This window comes from Grampus griseus, assembly GCF_964374135.1.
Source record: "Grampus griseus genome assembly, chromosome: X".
Taxonomy (NCBI): domain Eukaryota; kingdom Metazoa; phylum Chordata; class Mammalia; order Artiodactyla; family Delphinidae; genus Grampus; species Grampus griseus.
The window spans coordinates 13,023,887-13,049,281 of record NC_138999.1 but is presented as its reverse complement, the minus strand read 5'-3'; the positions used below and the strand labels follow the sequence as shown (position 1 = coordinate 13,049,281).

General features: G+C 41.6%; 1 protein-coding gene across 1 annotated transcript in view; it reads right to left on the bottom strand.

The window, feature by feature from the left end:
- GRPR (gastrin releasing peptide receptor) overlaps nucleotides 1–23,609 on the bottom strand; it is a gene marked incomplete at both ends in the record, with an annotated part of 31,204 nt that extends 7,595 nt beyond the window's left edge. Inside the window, one exon of the mRNA XM_082681861.1 lies at nucleotides 23,197–23,609. Coding sequence (XP_082537987.1) covers nucleotides 23,197–23,609 — 413 coding nt within the window. The remainder of the gene's footprint in view (nucleotides 1–23,196) is intronic.
- Nucleotides 23,610–25,395: the final 1,786 nt, after the last annotated feature.

Sequence of the window (25,395 nt, the reverse complement as noted above, 5' to 3'; positions counted from 1 at the left end):
CTCTAGGGTAATTGACACATTGTCAGCATTTAAATTAGAATCCTAATACCTAATAAGATTTGACAAGACTATTAAACATTGGCTTTATCTCCTCCTGAGAATAATGCCAAGAACTTTTCTGAAGAGATGTGAGGCAATTATTAGCTGGTTTGTAAAATGACTGCGGTCCAGAGCAATGGAGTCTTACCTCCTTTGAGCTATTACACTGCAAATGGAGAGTTTGCTGGTCCTTGGTACCCATCAACTGTTATCTTTAGTCATGTAACAGATTATAGTCATCCTTTTCTGTTCTTCTCTCTGGGCCAAATAACTCCAATGCTCTTTTTCACTCCTTCTTAATATACTCCAGTTTCCTTGGGGCTCTAATGTGAATTTGGGAGCAGAGACACCTAGTTCCTAATGCTGATTCTACCCACTAGCTTTATGATCTTGGACAAATCACAGACTCCTTGCACCTCAGTATTCTCATCCCTGAACAGGACATAATTCCTGCAACCTTCAATGTAATAACTGATTCAAGCAAAAATAGTAAAACCACTGAGGGAGAGGTTTTCGGGGAACAAGATATACACATAGTCTCAAAGAGTTTCCCCACAGATTACTATTTAATTACAAAAGGAAAATGCACCTTTATGTTGTGGAGGTCCAGAGGTCACCTCTCTAATCAAGGGGTCAAACCCAGGGCGAACTTCTCCATTAGGCAGGCACGGGTCTGGGGCCCATGATAACTTTAGAGGCTCGGGAAAATGTTTTAATTTCTTTTAAAATCAGGAAAAAAATAAACATAATCCACCTTGGATTATATTTATCTTTGTGCCAATACAACTATAAAATATACTTTTTTATATGTTTTATGGCGAAAGGATCCCATGAAGGTAAAAGTGCAAAGGGCCCAGGAAATTCATAAGGTGGCCCTGATCAAACTTAGCATCACCGATAGCAGGACAATCTGCGATCCTGTGCCTCCTGTGCAATGCAATGGGAAGGACATAACATTGCCTATGCAGTGTTCTTGTCTCCAATTTTTAACCTGAATCTACTTTGAAGAAACAATCAGACAAATCCACTTCTGGCACATTCTACAAGATAACTGGCTTGGATTCATCAAAACAGTCAACATCATCGTTTTAGACGAATGTAGGGGAGCTACTATTCTACCTTAAAGGAGATTAAAGAGATATAACAAGTAATCTTTTTCACAATATGTCCTATGTCAAATTATTATGTTATACACCTTAAACTTATACAATGTTATGTGTCAATTATGTCATAATAAAGCCAGAAAAAAAGAGATATAATAACCAAATGCAATGCATATGCCTTGATTTGGTCCTGGATTTAGGGGGCAAAAAAAGCTATAAAAGACATTTTGGGGACAATGGAGGAAATTTGATCATGGATTACACATTACTTGGTATTAAGGAATTATTGTTAATTTCATTAGGTATGATAGCAGCATTGGGGTTATGTAGAAGAGTGTCCTTGTTCTTAGGAAATACACAAACGTACTTAGAAGTGAAAGGTCAGGATGTTTGTACCTTACTTTCCAGAGTTCAGTAAAATAAAACAAAACAAACAGACAAATATATATACTAGAGAGACATGTAATTATTATATACTTTACATATATATGTGCTACAAAGAGAGTAAGAACAAAATCTAGGAAATGTTCATTGTGGAATGTGGGTGGGTATTACACAAGAGTTCATAAACAGGTTGGGGAGAAAACTTACTCTAAAATATAGAATTTTTAAAAGACGAGCAAGTAGTAAAATAATAATCTTAAAATAATGTGGTATATATTTTATTACAGTAAATGCTGTTGTCATGGGAAAAACTTTATTATAATTATAATTTCAATGGGATTGAATGTGTCATATCTGATTAGCGACTCTACCAGGAATGAGGGAAGTGTCTTCTCTGCTATGTTCATATTGTTCTCTTGGAGTTGCAATTTTAGTATCATCTACAATCTGTGGGGTTTTGTTTTGCTCTGTTTTGTTTTGGCAGGAATATTTTTAAGCTAATGTTCATTTAGGGAGGTTAATTAAAACTAGATTATGCACAAGCAGATGTCAGTCTGTAATGCCTCTCCATTAGCTGAAAGTGCAGGGAAGAGTAAGGTCATTGTTGAGACTTGTACATGGCGGGAACCCCACTCCTGCTGCCTGAGCTGCACGTGACAAGGGACCCTCTGACGTGGACTCAGTGACAGGTTGAGCCTCAATTTGGATACTACACAGTATTAACTTTTAATTCATCCTTATTTTTAAATAAAAATCAAAATAAGTAGAAGTGAACTCCACTTTGGGGTCCATTGTCCCAGAACACACTTTCCAGAAAATTTAGCTAAGGTTTCAGGGGGCTTTCTAAGGGTCTGCAGTGAAGACCTTCTTGTCTCCGGAAGAGGGGAGCTTAAAACTCAGACCAAGACAGAGGATCAAGACCCACATTACAAAGTGTACTCATATTTTTTCTTATTTTCTTCAGAGAGATCCAGATACAGATCGTGGATCCACGCAGGACCACCTCTGAGTAAAATCCTGAAGTTACACCTTTGTGAATCAAAATTTCCCCTCCATTGTGTTCTCCCCCTGGAGGAGCCCACTGTCTCCCTGCTTTGAGGAAGGGAGTGTGTATCAGTCATTTGCTCTTTAGTATGGATTCATGTCAATGAGATGACCTTCCTGTATGTAGAGTTCTACCTCTGATTATGTAAGGAAGGCTCTGTTTCCCAATCAAAGTATTTTTGTTTATTCCTCCATCCAGCAGATGGAAGAGACATTTGGGGTACAATGGATGCAGGCAGTTAGACTTCTAAATATTTACTTTCTTCAAAGGCTTACTCTGTAAGTGTCATGTGGGGATTCTTTCTTGTAACAGATTGTGGAGGAAAAGGACAATTTTGTACCTGGGTTTCAATTAGATTGATTCTGTTAAAAACAACAACAATGATAATGGCTAAAACTTACTGGAGACTTCCTGTGGATCAGGTAACTAAGCTATGAATTTTGTTTAAAATGTTGCTTTTTATCCTCACAACAGTTCTAGTAGTAATAATATGTGGCAGGTACTAGTATTATTGCTCTTTTACAGATGAGGGAAATGATGCAAAGTACACTTTCCACGGCCATCAGTGCTAAGCAGTGGAAACAAGATTTGAGCCCATGCAGGCTCTTCCCTAAGCCTCTACCACCAGGCCCTACTGCTTCCTATAATGATGGTCCTGTGGTTGACCAGGCAACCTGGGCTTTCTAGTGTAGGGGAAGAAAAATCATTTTCCCTCTACCCTTCTAGGTTCTTGACTAAGACCCCATACAATAAAAGGCAGCTTAACAGAAGAAAAACAAACAGAAGTTTAATAACATGTATACCTCCTTGACAACATGGGAGAGACCCAGGAAAACTGAGTAACTTCCTGAAAAGACCCGAGCCATCACCTTAAATACCATCTTCAGCTAAAGACCAAAGAAGTGGGTGAGGGCTTCCCTGGTGGCGCAGTGGTTGAGAGTCCGCCTGCCGATGCGGGGAACACGGGTTCGTGCCCTGGTCCGGGAGGATCCCGTATGCCGCGGAGCGGCTGGGCCCGTGAGCCATGGCCGCTGAGCCTGCGCGTCCGGAGCCTGTGCTCCGCAACAGGAGAGGCCGCAGCAGTGAGAGGCCCGCGTACCGCAAAAAAAAAAAAAAAAAAAAAAGAAGTGGGTGGGGGAGCCAGTCCTAGGAGGTTACCAGGCAAAGAACAGTAAAGTACAAGCTCATTCTACAGATTTCAGTCCACGCCTTCTACATTGATAAGTTTCTAGAGATTTAGAGTCATCCTCTTTTTCCTGGTACCAAAAGGGAGACACCCTTACAAATGGAGATTTCCCTTATAAATGTAAATGTTTCCTATAACAGGGTAACTTCTACTCAGTTTTTAGAGCTTCTCCTATATGTGCTATTTTCTTTTTAAAAATTTATTTATTTATTTATTTTTGGCTGTGTTGGGTCTTCATTGCTGCACGCAGGCTTTCTCTAGTTGAGGCAAGCAGGGGCTACTCTTTGTTGCGGTGCGTGGGCTTCTCATTGCAGTGGCTTCTCTTGTAGCGGAGCATGGGCTCTAGGCGCATGGGCTTCAGTAGCTGTGGCACGTGGGCTCAGTAGTTGTGGCTCGCGGGCTCTAGAGCGCAGGCTCAGTAGTTGTGGCACCCAGGCTTAGTTGCTCCGTGGCATGTGGGATCTTCCCGGACCAGGGCTCGAACCCGTGTCCCCTGCATTGGCAGGCGGATTCTCAACCATTGCGCCACCAGGGAAGTCCCTGTGCTATTTTCTTAAAGAATAAAAAAAAAAAGTCGAAAATTATCCTTATGCCAATGAGGCACATTTTGGGGCAAATTCTGCTCCGCTTTACTGGTATTGGAACTAAGGAAGAAAACCAAAGAAAGGATCAGAGTGTCTCTTCCCTGCCTGCTGCAACCATGGGGAAAGTAGTGTCTTTCTAGACAGACACAAAATTTTTATTCTTCCTCCTTGAGTCTGTTATACCTAATCTCCTGCATTTTCACCCCCATATATACACCCTGAAGTTCTCTGTGGCCTGAGGCCAAGAGTGAGGTCTGGACTCTTTCATATATTCAGAACTCTCAGGGCTTAAAGAGGCCATCTCAGTGAGACACTGGAGCAGAGGTAAAAAGGCATCAGGGAAGGACTAAAAACCAAAGGCTGTAAGGAGGCTAGAGAAAGAGCCAATGACATGGGGAAGGCTTCAGAAGTGTAGGGCTCTGAGGGATGTAGAAGCTGAGGTATAAAATGGGAAGACAAACACAGGCAACTGCTGGACATCTGATGGTGCTTTGGCACAAAGAGTTGAGCAACTATTGACCCTTGGGCCCAAACTGGGTTTCAACAGGATGATCTAATTCCAAAGCTCACTGCTAATCCCGTAAGGAGCCCATCAGAAGGGGTATAAACAGGATGAAATATTACAGTTGCCAGAGGGTATGTTTAAAACGACAAAGGAAAGCAGTAACCCAGTTAAATTTCAGTAGGTGTGCAAACATCCTGGCACAAGTTGTTCGAAGGCCATTCCTCAAAAATGTTACGGAGAGAGGAACATATATTTATAACTTGTTAGAATTTTTCAGCAATTTATTTATTTATTTATTTTTTCTTTTCCTGCGGTACGCGGGCCTCCCACTGCCGCGGCCTCTCCGGTCGCGGAGCACAGGCTCCGGACGCACAGACTCAGCGGCCATGGCTCACGGGCCCAGCCGCTCCGCGGCATGTGGGATCTTCCCGAATCGGGGCACGAACCCGCGTCCCCCGCACCGGCAGGCGGACTCCCAACCACTGCACCACCAGGGAAGCCCTCAGCAATTTATGAGCCAAAAAATTTGAAGAACGTTTATAAATCCCATCTCAAATTATAGTTACGCAGCCTGCATTTACTCTACTGCGTGGCATAGAAGATACACAGAGAATCGGGAAAAAAATCACAAAGACAGAAAAAAAAAATCACCAATGCTCTAGCGTAGAGGGTATAGTAGACTCTGGGTAATTAATTGTCTATATAAATTGTCATTCACCCCCAAACAGACCCTGAGACAAGGATTTAGGTGCATGTAGTTTATTTGGGAGGGGCTCTCCGGAAGCACAGGGAGGGAGTGGGGAAGTGGCACAGGGAGGGGATGAAAGGCAATATAGGGTACCACACAGGGCAACTGGAGCACAGGCCAGCTGGGGACCCCCTGAGAGACTGTGGTGAGCACATTCCAGAACTTGTCACCAAGGGCCGAGGAGGCTGGTGTGTCTACCCACCGACTCCCATCCCTCTTTGGTCGAGAATTGTCCTGCAGTATTAATTCAGGGCACTCCGGCCTGCCGCACACCTTCCCTTGGCCAGGATCACCCTCGGTCAGAGAAACACAGGAAGCCCAGGTCTGTAAGTGACCTCTGGGGTCCACCAACCGCATCCAGTATGTCAGTTCTTCCCCTGGTCCAGTTAAGTTATCAAACATATACAGAAAATGAGACAATTTCAGTTTTTAAATATACTTCAAATTATTGAGGATAAAAATAGAATTTCTGGGCTTCCCTGGTGGCGCACTGGTTGAGAGTCCGCCTGCCGATGCAGGGGACGCGGGTTCGTGCCCCGGTCCGGGAAGATCCCACATGCCGTGGAGCGGCTGGGCCCGTGAGCCATGGCCGCTGAGTCTGCGCGTCCGGAGCCTGTGCTCCGCAATGGGAGAGGCCACAACGGTGAGAGGCCCGCGTACGGCAAAAAAAAAAAAAAAAAAGAATTTCTAAGTTTCTAAATTATCTCAGTAAAATACATTATCTTTTTTTTAATTTCAAAATAAGAATCATTAAAGCTCAAAAATACCATCATGGCATATGAGTCATTGTGGCTAATTATAAAAATTTAAGAGCACTATATCTAAATAACCTTTTGTGAGAGGTTTTATACGTGGAGATATGGTGACCCAACTTTGTAGCTTATTAGGTCTCCTGGCCCAGAAGGCTGATCCTGCCAGCATCACGGAGGTAAACGCTAGTGGTGAAGGAGCCCAAGACAGGGAGAGAGAGGGACTGGAGGGAGACTGGGAGCCCCGTGTTCTAATCCCACTTCCATAATAAGCTATTTCTGTATAAGCAGGCTGTCTCAGTTTCGTTTTCTTTTTCAATTTTTATTTAACCAAAACTTATTAGCACTTATTGTGTGCCTGGTACAGCTCCCAACACTTTTCAAGTGACTGTCCACTAGAACATCAATCAGGTGAGATTTCAACCACACTCTCTTAGCTCCCTTATGAACAGAAACAACAATCATGCTAATGGTACACTCACTTTTTTGACTGGGAATTCTAACATTTCATAAAGAAGTCAACACATTATTTCATTTCACCATGACAAAAATTACAACAGTCCTGTGAAATATGAAAAGTAAATACCCTTATCCCTTTTTACAGATCAGAAAACTGAGGCTTATAATTTGCCCAAAGTCACACAGTTGACAATTAGAAGAATCAGAGCTCAAACTCAGACATCTCTTCAACAAAATTCAATGCTTTTGAATTTATCCTTACTATGAATAGTGCTCTATTAAATGTGAACCTCCAAAACATAATAGAAGGAAGGAAGGAAGGAAGAGGGAGGGAAGGAAGAAAGGAAAGAAGGAAGAGGGAGGGAGGGAGGGAAAAAGAGTTTGTAAGTCTGTCACCATGAAATTTGGGGGGTATCTTAAGAACCAGTTGGAAAAGTTTGCTTTGATTCAGCAAAGACAATGTCAAGGAAGGTGGTCTAGAGGAAGTTAGTTCATTTGAACAACTTTTTTCAGTTAAAAAATTTAATATAAAAGTGTTAACAGTTCATTGTAGAAATTTAGACAGAGAATTCTTAAAAAAAAAAAAAGAAGAAAATCATCCATAAGTCTTACATGTGATGTTTTGATATATTTCTTTCCAACTTTCCTTTGTCTTTTGGGCAGAATCCAGAGCATACAATTTGAGATCTTTTTTAGAGTCTATAGCCTAAGCATTTCTGCCTCAAGATGCCCATGACTCCTCTAGCCAGCAGGCGGCGCTCTGCAGATACCAGCTGGCCTCTCTGGGCACCATGTCCATTTAGCTCTGAGGAGCCCTGGTGGTCACTAGAGGACAACGCCCCTGCCTTCACAGATCCCTCCTAGGATTAGCTCCAGCGCAACACGTCCCGTCTAAATGAAGCGAAGCATCCCCACTCCTCAAAAACTAGCACTTTTAATAATCAAAAGCATATCTTCAGCACCTACTTTTGCACGGTCCTGTACTAGGTACAGAAGAGGTCAAGAGAAGCATAAGCCCTGGACACTCCGTGACATTTTCTCTTATTCCATCCTGGAAATTAAAAAGGCTCATGCACCCTGGGTCACAGGACTCTGAGTTTCTTAAGTGTTGGGTCTATGTCTTGTTCATTTTATGCCTATTTTGCTTATTGAACAAATATATAATTAAAATTAAAAATCTAGAACTGTGCACCCAATTTGTCTGGCCTGTATTGTCTTACTTGCAGGTAAGGAAATGGGTTCACAATGCTCAAAATAACCCACTCCTCTGCTGCCACGCTCCTAGCCAAATCCTCCTCTCAAGTCCACTTACCCCAGATCAGTCTGAAGGACACCATCTTATTAGGCTTTTCCCAAGAGATCTCCTGTGACCCAAACACATCCTATTTCTCTAACCATTTCAAGTCCAGAAGAATCCCTGGGGGTACTGAAGAAATGATTCTCCCTGAGCACAATTTCCCTTTTTAGCAATTTTAAGGTGACTTGCTTACATGAGCGCATGATGGAAAGATGCTCCCTCCTATGGGAGCTGGAACCCAGCTAAGTCTGGGTTTAAAACTCTCATTTTCTTCATTTAAACAACTGTTAGTGTCACAGAGGACCCAGGCATGCTGGAAAAGACACGTGGCTTAAAAACGTTGGCTTGACTCTCAATTTTTTGATGATCCAAAAGCTAATGTGCCTGATATGATGGTGCCTCATACCGTAAAGCATCACACAGCTGTATGATCTGTCTTTATGATCTTCCCTAGGAAGTCTGTCCTGGCTAAGTGGACAGGGGTCATGGATCCCCTTAGGTCCCACTCCATCTAAATAGGAAACTCTCTCTGCTAAATGACCACCTCAGCAAGTGTGTACACGCCTGTATATCAGGGACACCAACCTAAGGCCAGCTGGCCAAACCTGGCCTTCTGCCTGTTTTCATATGGCCCACAAGCTGAGTGGTTTTGACATTTTTTATGGTTGGGGGAAAAAATCAAAAGAAGAAGAATACTTCACAACATGTGAAAATTACACGAAATTCCCATTTCAGTGTCCATAAATAAGGTTTTACTGAAATTCAGCCATGACCGTTTGCTGACATCATGTCTATGGCTGCTTTTGCGCTATAACGGCAGAGTTGAGTGGTTGCAACAGGGACCTCATGGCCCACAAAACCAAAAATATCCACTATACGGCCCTTTACGGAAAAGGTTCCCCGGTCCCTGGTCTATGTGCACTGAATGTGTGGCCAGGGCTCACGTTTCTGTTGCTCTCTGCCTGTCCACACTGGAGCTGGTGGTTCCTTCTTTAGACAGAGGAAAGCCCGTCTTGCATTTCACACTGAACCGCCCATTAGGCTTATTAATTCGTGATAGTGAAGACTACAGGCCACTAACCTCTGGCACTGGTCTTCCAGTATTAAACACTCATGGCTCAGGATACTTAGTCAATCTGTCAGCACATTTAAATACTAATTTAGTATCTCAGGCTCTCCTTGGCACTATGGATATAAAAGTCCCTGGCCACTAAGGATTTAAAATCTGGTCGAGGGACTGAGATACATCCAGGTAAAGTCCTTAAAGAACAAGAGAATGACACTCACACATGTATATTCTCCTTCGTGGAAGACTCAGAACAGATGATGCTAGGTCGGTATATGCCCTGCTGTCATCATGGTACAGACATATGAGAATATGTTTGATTATAAACCTGCTTTATATATAACTATGGAATATAAAACTTAGGCATCCTCAAGTCCCATTTCCTTAACTTAAAGAAGAGGAAACTGGTGCCCACAGAGTTCCCACAGCCGGTTAGCTGAAAACCAAGAGTAGAACCTCCGTCTCTGGATCCCCACGTCACTTATATTTGTCTACAGCACTTCGGATTTGCAGGCTTTTTAAAGCACAAGTGAAGAATGCTTAAAACTAAATACTGACCACATTTATCTTCATCTCGTAGTATATATATGTATTCCTGAACCCATCATTTTAACCTTCAATTTCACCTCTGTTGACAATCTAGGAAAGAAAAGATGCCAAATTCTGATTTTTCTGCTCTTCTGTGATGTTTCCAATCATTTAAAGTGGAGAGGGAAAAGATAATGAAATTCTTAACAAGCTGTTTTGTCCGCCATTTATGTTAAAATAAATAAGCATTTCCCATATGTTCTCACGGATAAACTACTGTAATTTTGTTTTTACATAATTTTATATTGTTTTAAAATTATGTTTAAAGTATTTCTCATAACAGAGGCCTGACCCTGGTATTAAATTGCCTGACAATAAAAACAAGCACCACCAAAGAGAATAAAGAAACCCTGAAAAGCTTAAAGTTGACCTGTAGTTATTCTATTTATATGTAGACAGCATAGAAATAAGTGAGTCACATGGACCTATTATCTATTGTCAAAGTAAATTCTTCTCACACTGGAAATAGATTTCTTTATGTGCCGCATTTCACGTTTTCCCCCTATTTCTTTCCTATGTAACCTTTAGCTATCACCACTGGCCAATTAGTCTGGGTACAATACAAAAAAAGAAAAAGTAATAAAGAACTGAAGTTTAAAGAAGCGTATCTTAGCAACATTTTGGCGCTGTCCTTCCCACAAAATTGCAGCTTTTATCAATCACTGCATAACTAAATGTCAGCTCTCGCTCCTGCTTATTGGGGCTAAGAGACCTGGCCTAGTTGAAAGATCCCAGAGGCTTTGATGTACCTATAATACTTGGCAGTGTCCACTGCCGCAGGCCTCAGCTGAGATTCCTGACTTACTCACTTTGAGGTTAGCCAGAGCTCATTTCTCTGCATCTAAACTGCTGATTTAATTTGAGCAATTAAATGCTGATGCTGATCTCTCTGATCTCTCTGAATGCTGATCTCAAAGGTCTGACTAGGTAGTTCTGGACTCCTCTTTAGAGGAACTGGGATGTGGATAGCTTGGTGGGCAGCAGATCAGGTCTTTAAGAGAGGTGGTACAGGATTTTCCACTTCTGATAATGGCAACCTAGCTTGTTGCTGACCAACTCTCCAGAAATGAAAAGCTAGAAAATCCCTTTGAAAACATCAGAGAAATAACAAGGCAGTAAGGATTTGAGGGGCCAAAATCCTGGAGAGAAAGGAAGTGCAAAGAGACGAAGCTATTATTCAGCATCATTTTCCCCTTAAGGCATTTACCAAATTTCAAGCAGCACCAAGAGAAACTGAGAGCTGAGAAGAGCTTCTAGCAGTTTCAGGATGAAGGGGAATAATAAATGGAGTTCAGGGCCCACAAAGGAGAGAAGCCAGGGTAAACACCCCAGGCTTACAGTTGAGATGCCCAAAGAGGTACATCCTAGTAGTAGCACTGAACCAGAAATAGACCAGTTCTCACAAAGACCAAGCCCAGCCTCTAATCTATTCAATCCCTGACAAGGTCAGACACACCGCCACCTCCTACCTGCCCACAAGAAGCAAAGGCTAATCTTTTCTGGAAGATAATACTATCCAGAGCCCCAAATTATCTACACTTCTTCATATACAAAATCAAGTTGTCAAACAAAAATTGCCTCATATACTGGGAGAGAAAACAAAATGGTCGAAAAACAAGAGAAGAAATATATAATAGAAACAGATTTATAGAGGTTCCACAAGTTAGAGTTACCAAAGAGGGATTTTACAATATATTGGGACTAATTCAAGAAATTAGGCAACAAGATGGAATCAAATGGAAATTCTAGAATTGCAATATACAGTAACTGAAATTAAGAATTAAATGGAAGCTTCAGAAGCAGACTAGACACAACTGGAGAGAATTTTTGAGCTGAAAATGGCCAGAGTGAAGTACAGTGAGACAGAAGGATGGAAAACACAGAAAAAGTAATAGAAATGTATGGGCAAAATGGTGAACTGAAATTGTGTTTAAAATAGTTCCCAGTCACAGAGGCCTGACTGAAGTATGAAATTGCCTGCATCAATAAAAGCAAAAACAACCAAAAGGGGAAAAAAACTTGAAAAGTTTTAAGTTAACCTGCAGTTATTCTATTTACATGTAGACAGCATAAAGAAGGAGAGCAAAAAGAGAATGGGTCAGAAACAATCTTTGAAGTTGTTATGGTTGAGAACTTTCCAAATGTGGCTAAAATCATCAAGCCACAGGTTGAAAAAAAAAGCTATGAATCTCAAGTAGGAAAAATACAAAGAAAACCACACCTAAGTGCAACATAGTAATGCTGTTGAAAACCAAAGATAAAGAGAAACATCTTAAAATGAGTCAAAGAGAAAAAAATCAATAATTTTAAAGGAGCTACAATGAAACTGACATCTGACTTCATAGCAGAAGTCAGAGGACAATGAATAGCAACTTCAAAGTGGGGAAGACAAGAACAGCCAGCCTAGAATTCTATCCTCTCCAAATGACATTAAATAAAGACAATTTCAGACAAATGAAACCATAAAATGTATCCCCATTAGACTTACACTAAGTGAACTACTTAAGGACGTTCTTTGGGCAGAAGTGAAATAATCTCAGATGATGTCACAGAGATGCAGGAAGGAGTGGAGAGCGAGAAAAGGTGAATACAGGAATAAATCTAAAGGTAAATATGTGAGTAAATGTAAGTATGTAAAAGCAATTAACATAATGTCTTGTGGGGTTTAAATGGATAGAGTTGAAATATAGAACAACAATAACCAAAAAAAAAAGGCAGGAGGAAATTAGAATGAAGTTAAAGTGTCCTATTACCCTTGTCTGGGAAGTAGGAAAGTTCTAATTTATAGTAAATTTTAATAAGTCAAGGATACATGTTGTAAAGACTAGAGTAGCCCCTAAAAGAATATTGAGTTTGTATAATTAACAAATTCATGTCAGGAGGTGGGGGGAGGATAGAATAATTTAAATGTTTAATTAATTGAAAAGAAAGCAAGAAGGGAGGGAAAAAGGATTATGAAACAGGTGAGACCAACAAAAACCAAATAATAAAATGGTAGATTTAAACCCAAATATAGGGACTTCCCTGGTGGCACAGTGGTTAAGTATCTGCCTGCCAATGCAGGAGACATGGGTTCCATCCCTGGTCCGAGAAGATCGCACTTGCCATGGAGCAACTAAGCCCATGTGCCACAACTACTGAGCCTGCGCTCTAGAGCCTGTGAGCCACAACTACTGAGCCCGCGTGCCACAACTACTGAAGCCCATGCACCTAGAGCCCATGCTCTGCAACAAGAGAAGCCACCACAGTGAGAAGCCCGTGCACCACAACGAAGAGTAGCCCCCGCTCGCCGCAACTGGAGAAAGCCCACGCGCAGCAACGAAGACCCAATGAAGCAAAAAAAAATTAATTAATTAATTAATTAAAAAAAAAACCCAAATATATCAGCAAAATTGAGGTTATCAGAGTGTCTGTGTTTATAGGGCAGAAACCTATAGCCAAGTTACAAATAGCAAATACATTTGTGTGAAGTCACTCATGTCATGCATACCCACAAAATACCAACATTGATGAAGGTAACTTAAAATTCATAATGCAAAGACATCCATGGCAAATTGGTTAATGGGCGTCATCAATTAAATGAGTATTTAAGATTACTCAAGGCACAAGAAAACGTGAAATGCTGTGAAATTTTACAGCCCGTATAGGAAAGAAACTTGATAGTGTCTTTCTCAGATGATCTTAAACATTTGATAATAACCTTAAACACTTATATGACATTACCAATAATGAGTTATGAAGCTGAAAGAAACTTTTCTAACCTCTCATTAATAATAAGTCAATTTGAATCAACCATGCGAGAAGACTGAGGTATCTTTCTAATTTCTCTATAGAAAAACATATCACCCAACAGGCACATGAAAAGGTGCTCAACATCCTTAAGCATTAGGGAAATGCAAATCAAAACCATAATGAGATATCACCTCACATCTGTCAGAAGGACTGTCATCAAAAAGAACACAAATAACAAATACTGGCGAGGGTGTGGAGGAAAGGGAACCCTCCTGCACTGTTGGTGGGAATGTAAATTGGTGCAGCCACTGTGGAGAACAGTATGGAGGTTTCTCAAAAAACTAAAAATAGAACTACCATATGACCTATTAATTCCACTCCTGAGCATATATCCAAAAAAACCAAAAAACTAATTTGAAAAGAAACATGCACCCCAATTTTCACAGCAGCATTATTTATAATTGCTAAGATATGAAAGCAACCTAAGTGTCCATCAATGGATGGATAAAGAAGATGTGGTATATATATACATACACACACACACACACACACACACACACACACACACACACACACACACACACACTGGAATACTACTCAGCCATAAAAAAGTAAGATTTTGCCATTTGCAGCAACACGGATAGTAGAACCTACCAGAATTCATTCATTCTTTTATTCCTTCCTTCATGTATCCATCTATTCATGTGTTCAATACACACTTATCAAGCACCTACTACAGGTTAGGGACTGTCCTAGTGTCAGTGAATATGCTAATGAATGCCATAGCCTCTCTTTTTTTTTTTTTTTTTTTGAGCTTATATTCTAGTGGTAGGAGACAGAGAGTAAGCAAGTAAACAAACAAATGAACAAAATAATTCTCAAAAAGATTATAGTGGATGATATTTATCCAAGAGAAATGGAGACATACATCCATACAAAAACTGTATGTGAATGTTTATGACAGCTTGATTCATCATCATCCAAAACTGAAAACAACCCCAATAGCCATTAACTGAAGAATGCATAAACAAACTGTGGCCTAGCCATGCAATGGACTCAGCAATAGAAAGGAAGGGACTACTGATACATGCAACAACATGAGTTGAAAGAAGCCAGACTCAAACAACTACACACTGTATGATGTCATTCATATATTTTGGAAAAGATCAGTGGCTGCCAGGAGATTTTTTCTTTCTTTCTTTCTTTCTTTTCTTTTACTTTTTCTAGGAGCTTTATTTTCTGTAAGAACAACTTAGTGTGTAATGAAGGTTATAAACTAAAGAAAGTTTGGATGTGGAAAAAAAAATTCCCTCCTGGGTGGAGGAAGAGGATAGACTAAAGAGGGACATGAGAGAATTGGGGGGGCTGATGGGATGTTCTATATCTTGATTGTGCTGGTGGTGGTTACATGACTGTGGAAGATTGTCAAAATTCATAGAAATGCACGACTAAAAGTTTACTGTGTAAGTTACACCTCAATCAACCTGAAAGAAGAAACTGGATGATAGAAGAGCGTTGGTCATTACTTTAGTCTCAGTGGCCAACAAAGACCTCCTACAGAAGGTGACATTTAATGTGTAAAATGAACCTGCAGCCTCTTAGGGGCTCCTAGGGAAATCAAATCATTTCATGTAGCAGCAAATATCAGATACTAATCCAATACTTAATAACCAGAATTTCAAAGATGACTGTAATAAAAAAGATCCCTTGATCTATTACAGGGAAGTAGAAAAAGGAATGAAGAAAAAATTTTTTCTTTTATTCTGTAAAACATGTGTTTTAATTAAGAGAGAATTTATGCAAACCCCACACACTAGGAGGACTTACAAGTGCAAAAATGCAAATTTAGTCTATTTTCAAAGGATGGTATTGAGAAGCACAGTTCAAAAACACCTCACCAGGGAGCCCTTTCAGTCTATGCTCTATGTTTCATGATTAAGCATGTGACCTGTCTCGCCTCCATGCATTTTAAGTCGCCAAAAATGATAATTAATCACATAAAAGTCTACCACTTTAAAAGACAATGTGTGAGAGACAAGGTCAGACTTCTTTGCTGCCCTTATCTCCATAGCACTCCAACTCAAAGAGTCTTGCTGGGAACCCCCCCTCCCATTGCGCCCGCCCTCTGAGCACTCCCAGAGCCGGCCAGCAGCTGTGACAGGTCCCTCCCCATGGGGACACAGGAGTTGAGCTTTCTTCTGGAGAGGCAGCGTATGCTTCAGAAAAATCATACCCTAGAGAAGTCATGGACTGGTGATTCATGTAAACTCCTTCAACAGATAGACTTCCTGGGAAAGTTGCTTTACGAGACATTAAATTGTCCTCCCTTGTGAGAAATGGCCAGTCTCCTTGGGATCAGTGAAGCTGGACTCTAGAACAGTAGAGGAGCTTTGGAATGACTGGGGTGATCCCCTCAGAAGAGGGCTAACTTGGAATCACTCAGGGTATCTTTCCACAGAACAGTAGAGTTCAGGATCAGTAGCTCCCACTGCCCAGAGAAGGGAAATGGAATCAGACTTTGTTTTGATGGTTTCTGAAGAAAAGTTTTCAGTTTCCCTGAAGGAATTGGGACTTGGAATGAGGAAACCAGGGTTCTAATGTGACTCTACTCTGAATTTGTTGTGACGAGGCCAAATTCCATCACCTCTTTTGGTCTCTGTGTCAAACAAGGTGAGATATTGTGATTTATAAGAAATATATATTTGGTCATTCAGATGACCAAATACATATTTCTCATATACATTTGGTCTTGTCCAGTCCCTGGCTCACACTCTTAAAACCCTTGGAATTTCCTAAGTGTGTTGAGAGTGATAAAGGTGTCTTTTGTTATGTTCATGACTTCGGGAAAGCAGTTAAGGATGGGGGCTGGTCACCAAGTGATTCAACTCGTGATTCAACAGACCTCTGAGGAGGGGGATGTGGCTGGAGGTTGAATCAGTTGTCAGTGGCCAGTGGTTTAATCAATCATGACTTCGTAAGGAAGCCTCCATAAAAACCCAAAAGGACAAGGTTCAGAGAGCTTCTGGGTTGGTGAACACATGGAGATGCAGGGAGAGTGGCACCTGGAGAGGGCCAGGAAGCTCCCTTTCCTTGTATCTTGCCCTATGCATCTCTTCCACCTGGCTGTTCCTGAGGATAAAAGTATTGTACCCTTTTACAATAAACCAGTGATTTAATAAGCAACATGCTTTCCTGAGTTCTGTGAGTCACTCTAGCAAATTAATGGAACCTGAGGACAGGGGGTCATGGGGACCTCTGATTTTTAGCCAGATGGTCAGAAGCACAGGTTTGTGACTGGCATCTGAAGTGGGAGTGGCGGGTGGTGCAAGTCTCGTAGGACTGAGCCCTCAACCTGTGAAATGCGACGCTACCTCTGGGTTAATAGTGTCAGAATTGAGTTGAATTCTCAGACACCTAGCTGGTGTTCTGAGAATTGCTTGTTGGATGTGTGGGGAACTCCTTCCCCCAATGTTGGAAATTGAGTCTCAGAACACCATGTATAAGGGTATGAACTTGAGAATGACTTCTACTTGTAGCTGCTACACTTTATCATCTTGTCGCTGCTTAAACATCAACCATGCTGTAGTTATTGTCCTCTTACTAGATGTAAGGTGGGCCTGGGCGTTGTAGCAGGCACAGACCCCATGGAGCGTCTCATATAATGAAGGAAGTAGAAAACACATCTATAAAAAGGACCTAGTAATACAAGGTAGGATAAATTTGATATTTAAAGAACAGTACAGGCAAAAGCATCTTAGGAAAGGGGAAAATATCAATGAAAGCCAAAGGGTCGGGGAATCTTCATGGAAGAGAAGGGCTTGAACTGTGCCCTGAAAGATTGGTAGCATTTGGATAGATGGAGGGAACAGCTCAGTCATCAGGGAGGGGGAAGTGAAGTAAAAGAGGGGAGAAGTCAGGCAGCATGTATGGGAGGCGATAAGAGTTTACCTAGAGCAGTGTTTGCTCTGGTGAATTTTGAGATAAGAAGGTAAAAAGATAGACTGGCAGATGGAAGAGGGCCTGGCAAAAGAGAATGGAAGGATCAGACAGAAGTTCATAGCGCAGACTGGAAAGTGAACCCCATAGGTATTCTTCAGAAAGTCTCAAAACTTCATCAGTGGGATGCCTAAATTCCCCAAGCCTGTGACTGGTGATTGCGTTGGTTGCCTGTATTCTTCTCTCTTCATCTTTGAGCATCTTCCAATAGAAGATATTTTACAGACAGGAAGAGCCCATGCAGCTGGGAGGCATTCGTTATTTGCCTGAGGGATTCCTGATACCCTCAATGAACGAAAGCAGCTAACATGGATCCTGGGAAAGAGATTTGGACGCCAAGGCACAGAACAAACTTTCTTCTGCGTTGTCCAACAGAACTTTCTGCAATTATGGAAATGTTCTGTATCTGTGCTGTCCAGTAGAATCACATGTGGCACTGAGCACTTGACATGTGGCTGGTTTGACTAAGGAACTGAATTTTTAGTTTTATTTAAATTAAATCTTGGGAGTTCCCTGGTGGCCTAGTGGTTAGGATTCCGGGCTTTCACTGCTGTGGCCCAGGTTCAATCCCTGGTCAGGGAACTGAGATCCCACAAGCCGTGTGGCGTAGCCAAAATAATAATAATAATAATAAATTAAATCTAAATTTAAATAACCACATGTAGTTAGTGGCTCCCATGTTGGACCATGCAGCTCTAGATGTCAGGAAAGGCTGAAAACTACATTATCTCATAAATTCCTTGCAGTGAATTCAAAGAATCTGTACTTCAGGAAGGTCGCATTAATGTAATACTTTCCTGTTTCTTTACACATTCCAAATCACAAGGGAGGGGAAAACTTAGGAAAAGTCTTTTCTATGGAATCAAAGACGGATCACTTTACAGTGGAGCACATCTGGCCACAGGATTTATTCTGTCAGCCCCATTCTAGCAGAAATAAAACTGAGTAATAATACTGCAGCAGACACAAGATAACTTGGGCATGTAATATAAATGCTATTAACATTAAATCCACCTTTATTCTTTGCTTTTATACTGGAAAAGAAAACGCAAACTCTCCTTACTCTTTTCCTGTTAGGTCTTAAATTCCACTTATATAATACTGAGGCACCTAGTATAGAGATGGGCATCTAGTAGCAAAGACCAGTATGTAAAAAAAATATCCATCCATCCCAAACATTCACTATCTCTCCATCCATCTGCCCATCCACTCATCCAACCACCCATCCTCCTACCCATCCACCTCTTTCCATCTATCCATCCATCAACCCATCTCATCCCCCAAATCTATTTACTGACTCACAAAGAATAGATTTTCTCTCATTTGCCCAAATAATGAGAGCTTAATAGAGAGGAACAGAGAAGAAGCAGGTGACTGTGTGATATATTTTTTAAGAGTATGCTTTCAGATGATTAACCATACTTTTAATTAGTCAATATTTATTTATTTATTTTTAACTTTATTTTAAAAATTTTTTAAATTTTATTTTTGGCTGCGTTGGGTCTTCATTGCTACGCACAGGCTTTCTCCAGTTGCGGCCAGCGGGGGCTACTCTTCGTTGTGGTGTGTGGGCTTCTCATTGCGGTGGCTTCTCTTGATGTGGAGCACAGGCTCTACAGCACAGGCTTCAGTAGTTGCAGCACGCAGGCTCAGTAGTTGTGGCACATGGGCTTAGTTGCTCCACGGCATGTGGGATCTTCCCAGACCAGGGATCGAACTCGTGTCCCCTGCATTGGCAGGAGGATTCTTAACCACTGCGCCACCAGGGAAGCCCCTAATCAATATATATATATATATATATATATATATATTTTTTTTTTTTTAAATAAATTTATTTATTTTATTTATTTAGTTTTGGCTACTTTGGGTCCTCGTTGCTGCGCGCGGGCTCTCTCTAGTTGTAGCTCGCAGGCTCTAGAGCACAGGCTCAGTAGTTGTGGTGCACAGTCTTAGTTGCTCCACAGCATGTGGGATCTTCCCGGACCAGGGCTCAAACCCATGTCCCCTGCATTAGCAGGCAGATTCTTAACCACTGCACCCCCACGGAAGCCCTAATCAATATTTTTTGATCACCCATTAGGTACAAGAAACCATCTGAGGCACTGTAAGATATAATATATAAGCAATCTCTGCCTTCTACATTCTTAATAATCTACCTGAAAAGTCAAAGCAATGAATATACGAGAGACTAAAATAAGACGAATGAAATACTTCAAAACAGCAAGATGAAAGATGTCACGAGATAATTCATGTATTAGATAATAAGCCTCATGTTTAGAAGAGGGCCAGAAAATCTGGACTAGAATGGTCCAACTTAAGGCTTTAAGGAGGAGGCTTGAGCCAGAATCTGAGTGATGGGCAAGATGACAGATAAAAATCATGAGTTTAAAATTCGGAAGGACCTTAGAAATAATCTAGCTCAAGTCTATTATTTTACAGATGACTTAACTAAGGTCAGAGAGGTAAGAGACTTGGTCTGACTCCCTTATATGGGTAGTAATGGCAGAATAAAAGAAGCCTAAAATGCAGGGCTGTTGATATCCATTCCACTTCCATACATCACATGGGTTGGGGAGAAGAGTCTTCTATTTAGGAAAGAAGAAAGGATTCTGGAGAGTGGATGTGACTCAGCATGAGCAAGGAAGCAGAGCCAGGAACTTGTTGGTGTAACAACTGTGTATGAGGATCTCAATGTGTGTAAGGAGGGGAAGATAGCATGGGATGAGGGGGAGGCTGGGACCAATAGTGAAGGGGTTTGAATGCAAATCTGCAATTGGTCAGTTTCGTGAAACACAGAATTCTGGTTTCTGGGACTGCCTTGAAGTCTCCCTTTAGTGCCCCAGTATAAACTTTTCTAGAAAAATGTTATTCTTTTCATATTAACAAAGACTCAAGTCCACCTGGGGGAGAGAAAGCTGCAGAAGGGAGGCTGGGATGAGTACTCGCATTGCTGGTCAATCTATAGGGGTCAGGGATGGATGGGAGCTAAGAATTTGCATATTTTTAAGCTCCCCAATGATTGCGATGATCATCCAGTTTTGAGGGTCTTCTGGTTCACCCTTTGACCAATCCATCAGATAAAGACTACCACTTTGGAAAACTCTTTGACAATATTTACTAAATACCTGCCCCTATGATCCAGCAATTCCTCTCCCAGGCATATACCCAAGAGAAACACTTTTGTTCCCCCAACAGGCATGATCATGGGGGTTATGATCAACCCCAAACTGGAAAAAATCCAATGTCCATCAGTATTAAAATGCATAAATAAACTGAGGTATATTCATACAATGGAACACTACACAACAATTAAAAAGGATAAGCCATTGCTATGTGCACCAACGTGGATGACTCTCCCAGACATAAGGATAGGCATAAGAAGTATGATTCCATGTATATGAGATTAAAGAACTGGCAAAAATAATACATGGTAATTGAACTCAGAATAGTGATTGCCTCTCTATGGGGTTGGGTATTAACTGGAAAGGGACATAAAGGAAAATCCTGGAGTGCTGGAACTGTTCTTTATCTCTATCTGGGTGGTGGTTATGTTGTTATACAGAATATGTGAAAATATATTGAGCTGTACACTTGTTCAGTTTACTGTATATAATTATACCTTGTTGAGAAGAAAAAAATACAGATATTGTGTGTGTGTGTGTATGTGTGTGCGTGCGCGTGTGTATTTGCCCTGCCAACCTCATGAGGTTGTTATAAAACTCCAATAGCTTTTAAAGATGAGACGTACAGTCTTATATATTTTAACTAGCTCAATACCTATTCTTGTTGAAATTGGTTAGAGGTCAGCTTTTTTAAGCCTTAGCAAAACACAGAAAGTTAGTTATATGGAAGCTTACAGTAATTTCTGAACTTGGGAAAGATGTGCGGTAACTGTAAACTTCCTGAGAACACACCAGAGCTGCCAAATGGTGCAGCCTGGCTTTTGAGAGAGCCTTTCTGCTGATGGGGAATTTCGTCTGCTTTGAAACCCCGAGAAGAGTTCCCTGCAGCTGTATCTTTCCATTGCACTCCCTCACTTTCCTCTCCCTCACTCCCCCCTCCCCCACTCCCCACCCCATCCCAGGAAGAGAGGAAAGGCCATCTGTACCACTGCACTCACCAACCCGGAAACCAAAATCTCATCATCCCATCAAGAAAATGACTGTCATCCTGAGGTGCCCTTGGCCACTGGTAACCAGCCACAAACTTGCTGCCAGCTCCACAGTTTGCCTGCCCTGGCTCAACAGTGAGACTGCCTGTGGTCATCAGGCCTTGGTGGGCATATGTTCAGGGTTAGAGTGAGCTGAGAGTGAGTGGCAGGAACCGAGAAACCCTGCCTAGTGGGCGCCATGTGCAAACCTCGTTCCTGGGCTATTATTTTTCAGTCTGAAAAAGTTGTGTGTGCTGAGCAGTGTACTTCAGGCAGCTAAGTATAAACACATGTCTACAAATACTGATAACACTCTCTTTGTTTGTCCATTACTCCACAAACCCAGATCACCTGGGGACTGTTTGTTCCTCTACAAAGTGAGAATCCAGCACCTTATGTATTAAAATGTGGGACATTTTCTTCAGAGTATAAATTTTCAAGAGCTGCTTCTATGCCTTCCTCAGTACACTCTCAAATCCCTTTGTATCTTTAACACCAAAACATACAGTTGATTTTAAAACAAAAATTGATAGTCTCTGTTTCCTTGCACCAGTTTTTCTTAATTTGACCATATGGTCGACAATGTGTCTGAAGCCTATTCATTACTGTGTCCAGTTCTAGAGCCCAGAAGTACATAAGACATGCTCAGCAATTTATGTGAACAATCTGCAGGTATTTCCTGACTGGTTATTTCAAGCAAGTGTTTTTTACGTGATAGACACCTGATAAATGCTCAAAGAATGAATATGAATGTTTAAGAATGAATAAATGTGAATTTTTAAGCAATATGTTCACACAAGAAATGCAGTTCACAAATATGTATATTTCCCAGAATAAAACACTGTACTGGACTCCCTCCCCCCGCCCAAAAAACAAAAACCCTAAAAGTGTTGTATATGGAAGTACATCAATAAAGATACTAAAATTTGAAATCAACCTTGAATGGAGCTTTCTCAAGGAAAGAAAAAAATCCAAATAATGCTTGGTTTCACCTAAGAGATACTTAGAAAAACCAGCACACAAACTGTTCAGTTCCAGAGAACCAAATACAACATCAGCTGTGAGAAAAGTGAAACTGTCTGAAGAGAATGGATTTCAAGGAAATGCTGCTTATTTTCTCCTCTTGGTTATTTCTGAAAGAACATTTGAAGAAGAAATGCAGTGGGACTTTTCTGTTCTCTGAAGACTTTGAATTGCTTCCAAGAGACATTTACCTGGGGTTTAAACTCTATTAGGTGTGAATTTTTTTTTTTCCTCACCAGTCAATTAATTTTGCAGGGAGTGAGAAGTTAGGAAGAAGCAAGGCTAAATCAGCTGTCTCCAGAAAATGCACCTCAATCTTATATTCAGAGATTACCCCCACCGCTATCCACTGACTTTTCTTTCTGAAACCAATATGTCAAACTCAAGAAGTAGTCCCTAGAACAGAAACATGCCTGGAAGGGAATGGGAGTTTGAGTGAAACTTCCCTGCACACAAACAACCCTGTTTGTCCCGATGTGGTAGCTCATTTACCGAAGCATCTACCACCCTCAGAGAGAAGGTCGCTGTCCTCCAGGACTTACCTGTCTGCTGAGAGAGCTGTGAGTGTGAAGACAGACACCCCTACCGAGGTAAGCTGGATAAAAGGGATCAGTTTGCAGCCAATCCTGCCAAACAGCCATCTGTCGGCCAGGTACCTGCTGGCATCTACAGGCGCACAGGTTACCAGGAGCAGCAGGTCTCCCACAGCCAGGCTGGAGATGAATAGGTTCGGTACATTTCGCATGGACTTCACGGTACAGAAGATCTTGATCAGGGTGATGTTGCCAACGAGGCCTATCAGAATGATGACCCCATAAATTGCAGGGATGACATACAGGACCCCCGGGTGGAACCAGTCGTCGTTCGTGGGGAGATCCACACTGTGATTAGAGATGTTGCAGTGTACGAAATGGTCCACGTCCAAGTTTAGAAGCAAACAGTCATTCAGAGCCATCCTCTAGGTTCTTTCCCACCTAAAAAGTGCCCTTAGATGCTGTTGCTTAACTTTTGACTTTGCAGTTTGGTGAAGATGATGATAAAATCTATGCTGGGCTCTTTATCTTCTTTAATAAAAATACTCTGAGTACATAGAGACTATGGCATTCAAAATTGTCACTATTCTGACGCTGGCGCTGCTCTGGTCTTTACGTGACCAATGTAATACATCTCTAAATTCAGTAAGTTAACAACAAAACACCCACAAAAACTCAGCTCCCAAAGGGCTTAGAATCAAACCCACTCTGTACCAACTCCTTCTACCTCCATTCTAGTCTGAGTCTCCCTGGCTGCAGTTTACTAAGAACTTTTGGCCTGCTATTTTCACACGGCATTTCCCGTCTTTCCTGATATTTAGAACCTGAAGGTTTAAAGAGGGTAGAAAAACACTGTACCGAGAAAGCCTGAAATGCTATAGGCAGGAACGCTTTGCACGTCACCGGCTTCACCGGTTTCACCAGCAAACGGCAGCTCTGCTGAGCTGAGGCTCTGAAGAGGAACCGGGCTACTTATAGGCAGAGAGTGCCAGCCCCCTGCTGGACACTTCAGTCACTGCCCGGCCGCCTGCTCTGCCCAGATGAGACTCGCCCAACAATCTGCAGGTCCTAGCAGATAATTTGGGCTTCTCTTTTTCAGATGCAGCACTCCGCAAAGCACTGGAAATCTTTCTGATACTAGGCTCCAAATCCAGACTCACATCCCATTTTCTCATCTTTTCCAATACATTAGGATGACACGTTAAGGTTGCTATAAAATGAGGTCTGTCCCTGAATTAAATTGCACACAGATGAGCAAGGCGTCCACATGTGAGTGGTCCCACTCGGCCTTCCCACTGCCTATTTGAACAGGGACTGCTACTGAGGGCAAATAGGCACACGACTCCTGCCTTAAACCTTCAGCACCTGACATCTGGGAAGAGCAGAAAGCAGAACGCACACACGCTCTGTCCTGTAGATCTGCCAGGCCATTCTTTTTCCCTTTACCAGAGAGAAATAAAATCAGAAGCCAGCTGTGTTCTAACTCTCACAGATAAGTAGTCTTTTCCAGGAGAATTTTCTCATTGGATCTAAAAGGTACATGAATTGGCATTCTGGTGCAGCTATTTGCAATTTTAAGTTAATGTTTGCTGCGTTTTATAGCAAATTTCCTCGTAAGCTCTGAGTGAGAAATGAACTGTAAAGGAGTTACAGATAGAATACTGAGGAATTGGGGAGTGGAAAGAATAACAGAGTTGACAGGTGCCAGGAAAGGCTTTACTGAGGAGGTACTATTAGATTTAAGCTTAGACCTTTAGCAAAAATGCATAATTACATTACAAGCGTGAATCTTCAAGACTTATGTGAAGCTCTTCAAGCTCTTCCAGATACATCACAGGAAGCCAGTTACTAGCAGGCGCTGCCACTGAAAGTTTGGTTTTTCAGGATTCATAAGGAATAAAGAAGCTTGCACTCATCACCATGCCAGGGCCCACCAAGTGTGCTGTCATGGAAATTTCCAACGGCAGCTTACAACACTGAGGCGGCTGCCATGCTTCTTCCGTAAACCCAAGGGCTTGTGCTCCTCTCAGCCAGCAGTAGAGTCTAATGTTACACGCCCAGAGGGCGAAGAGCTTCTCAGTGGTGATCAGTAGCACCATTAATGAGTCAGTAACCACAAGCCTAGTGGTGTTGATGAGTTACTGGCAGTAGAGCTTAATAATGCTGTACATGGACTCCCTGCTTAAGTCCTGGCTCCCTCATTCATTA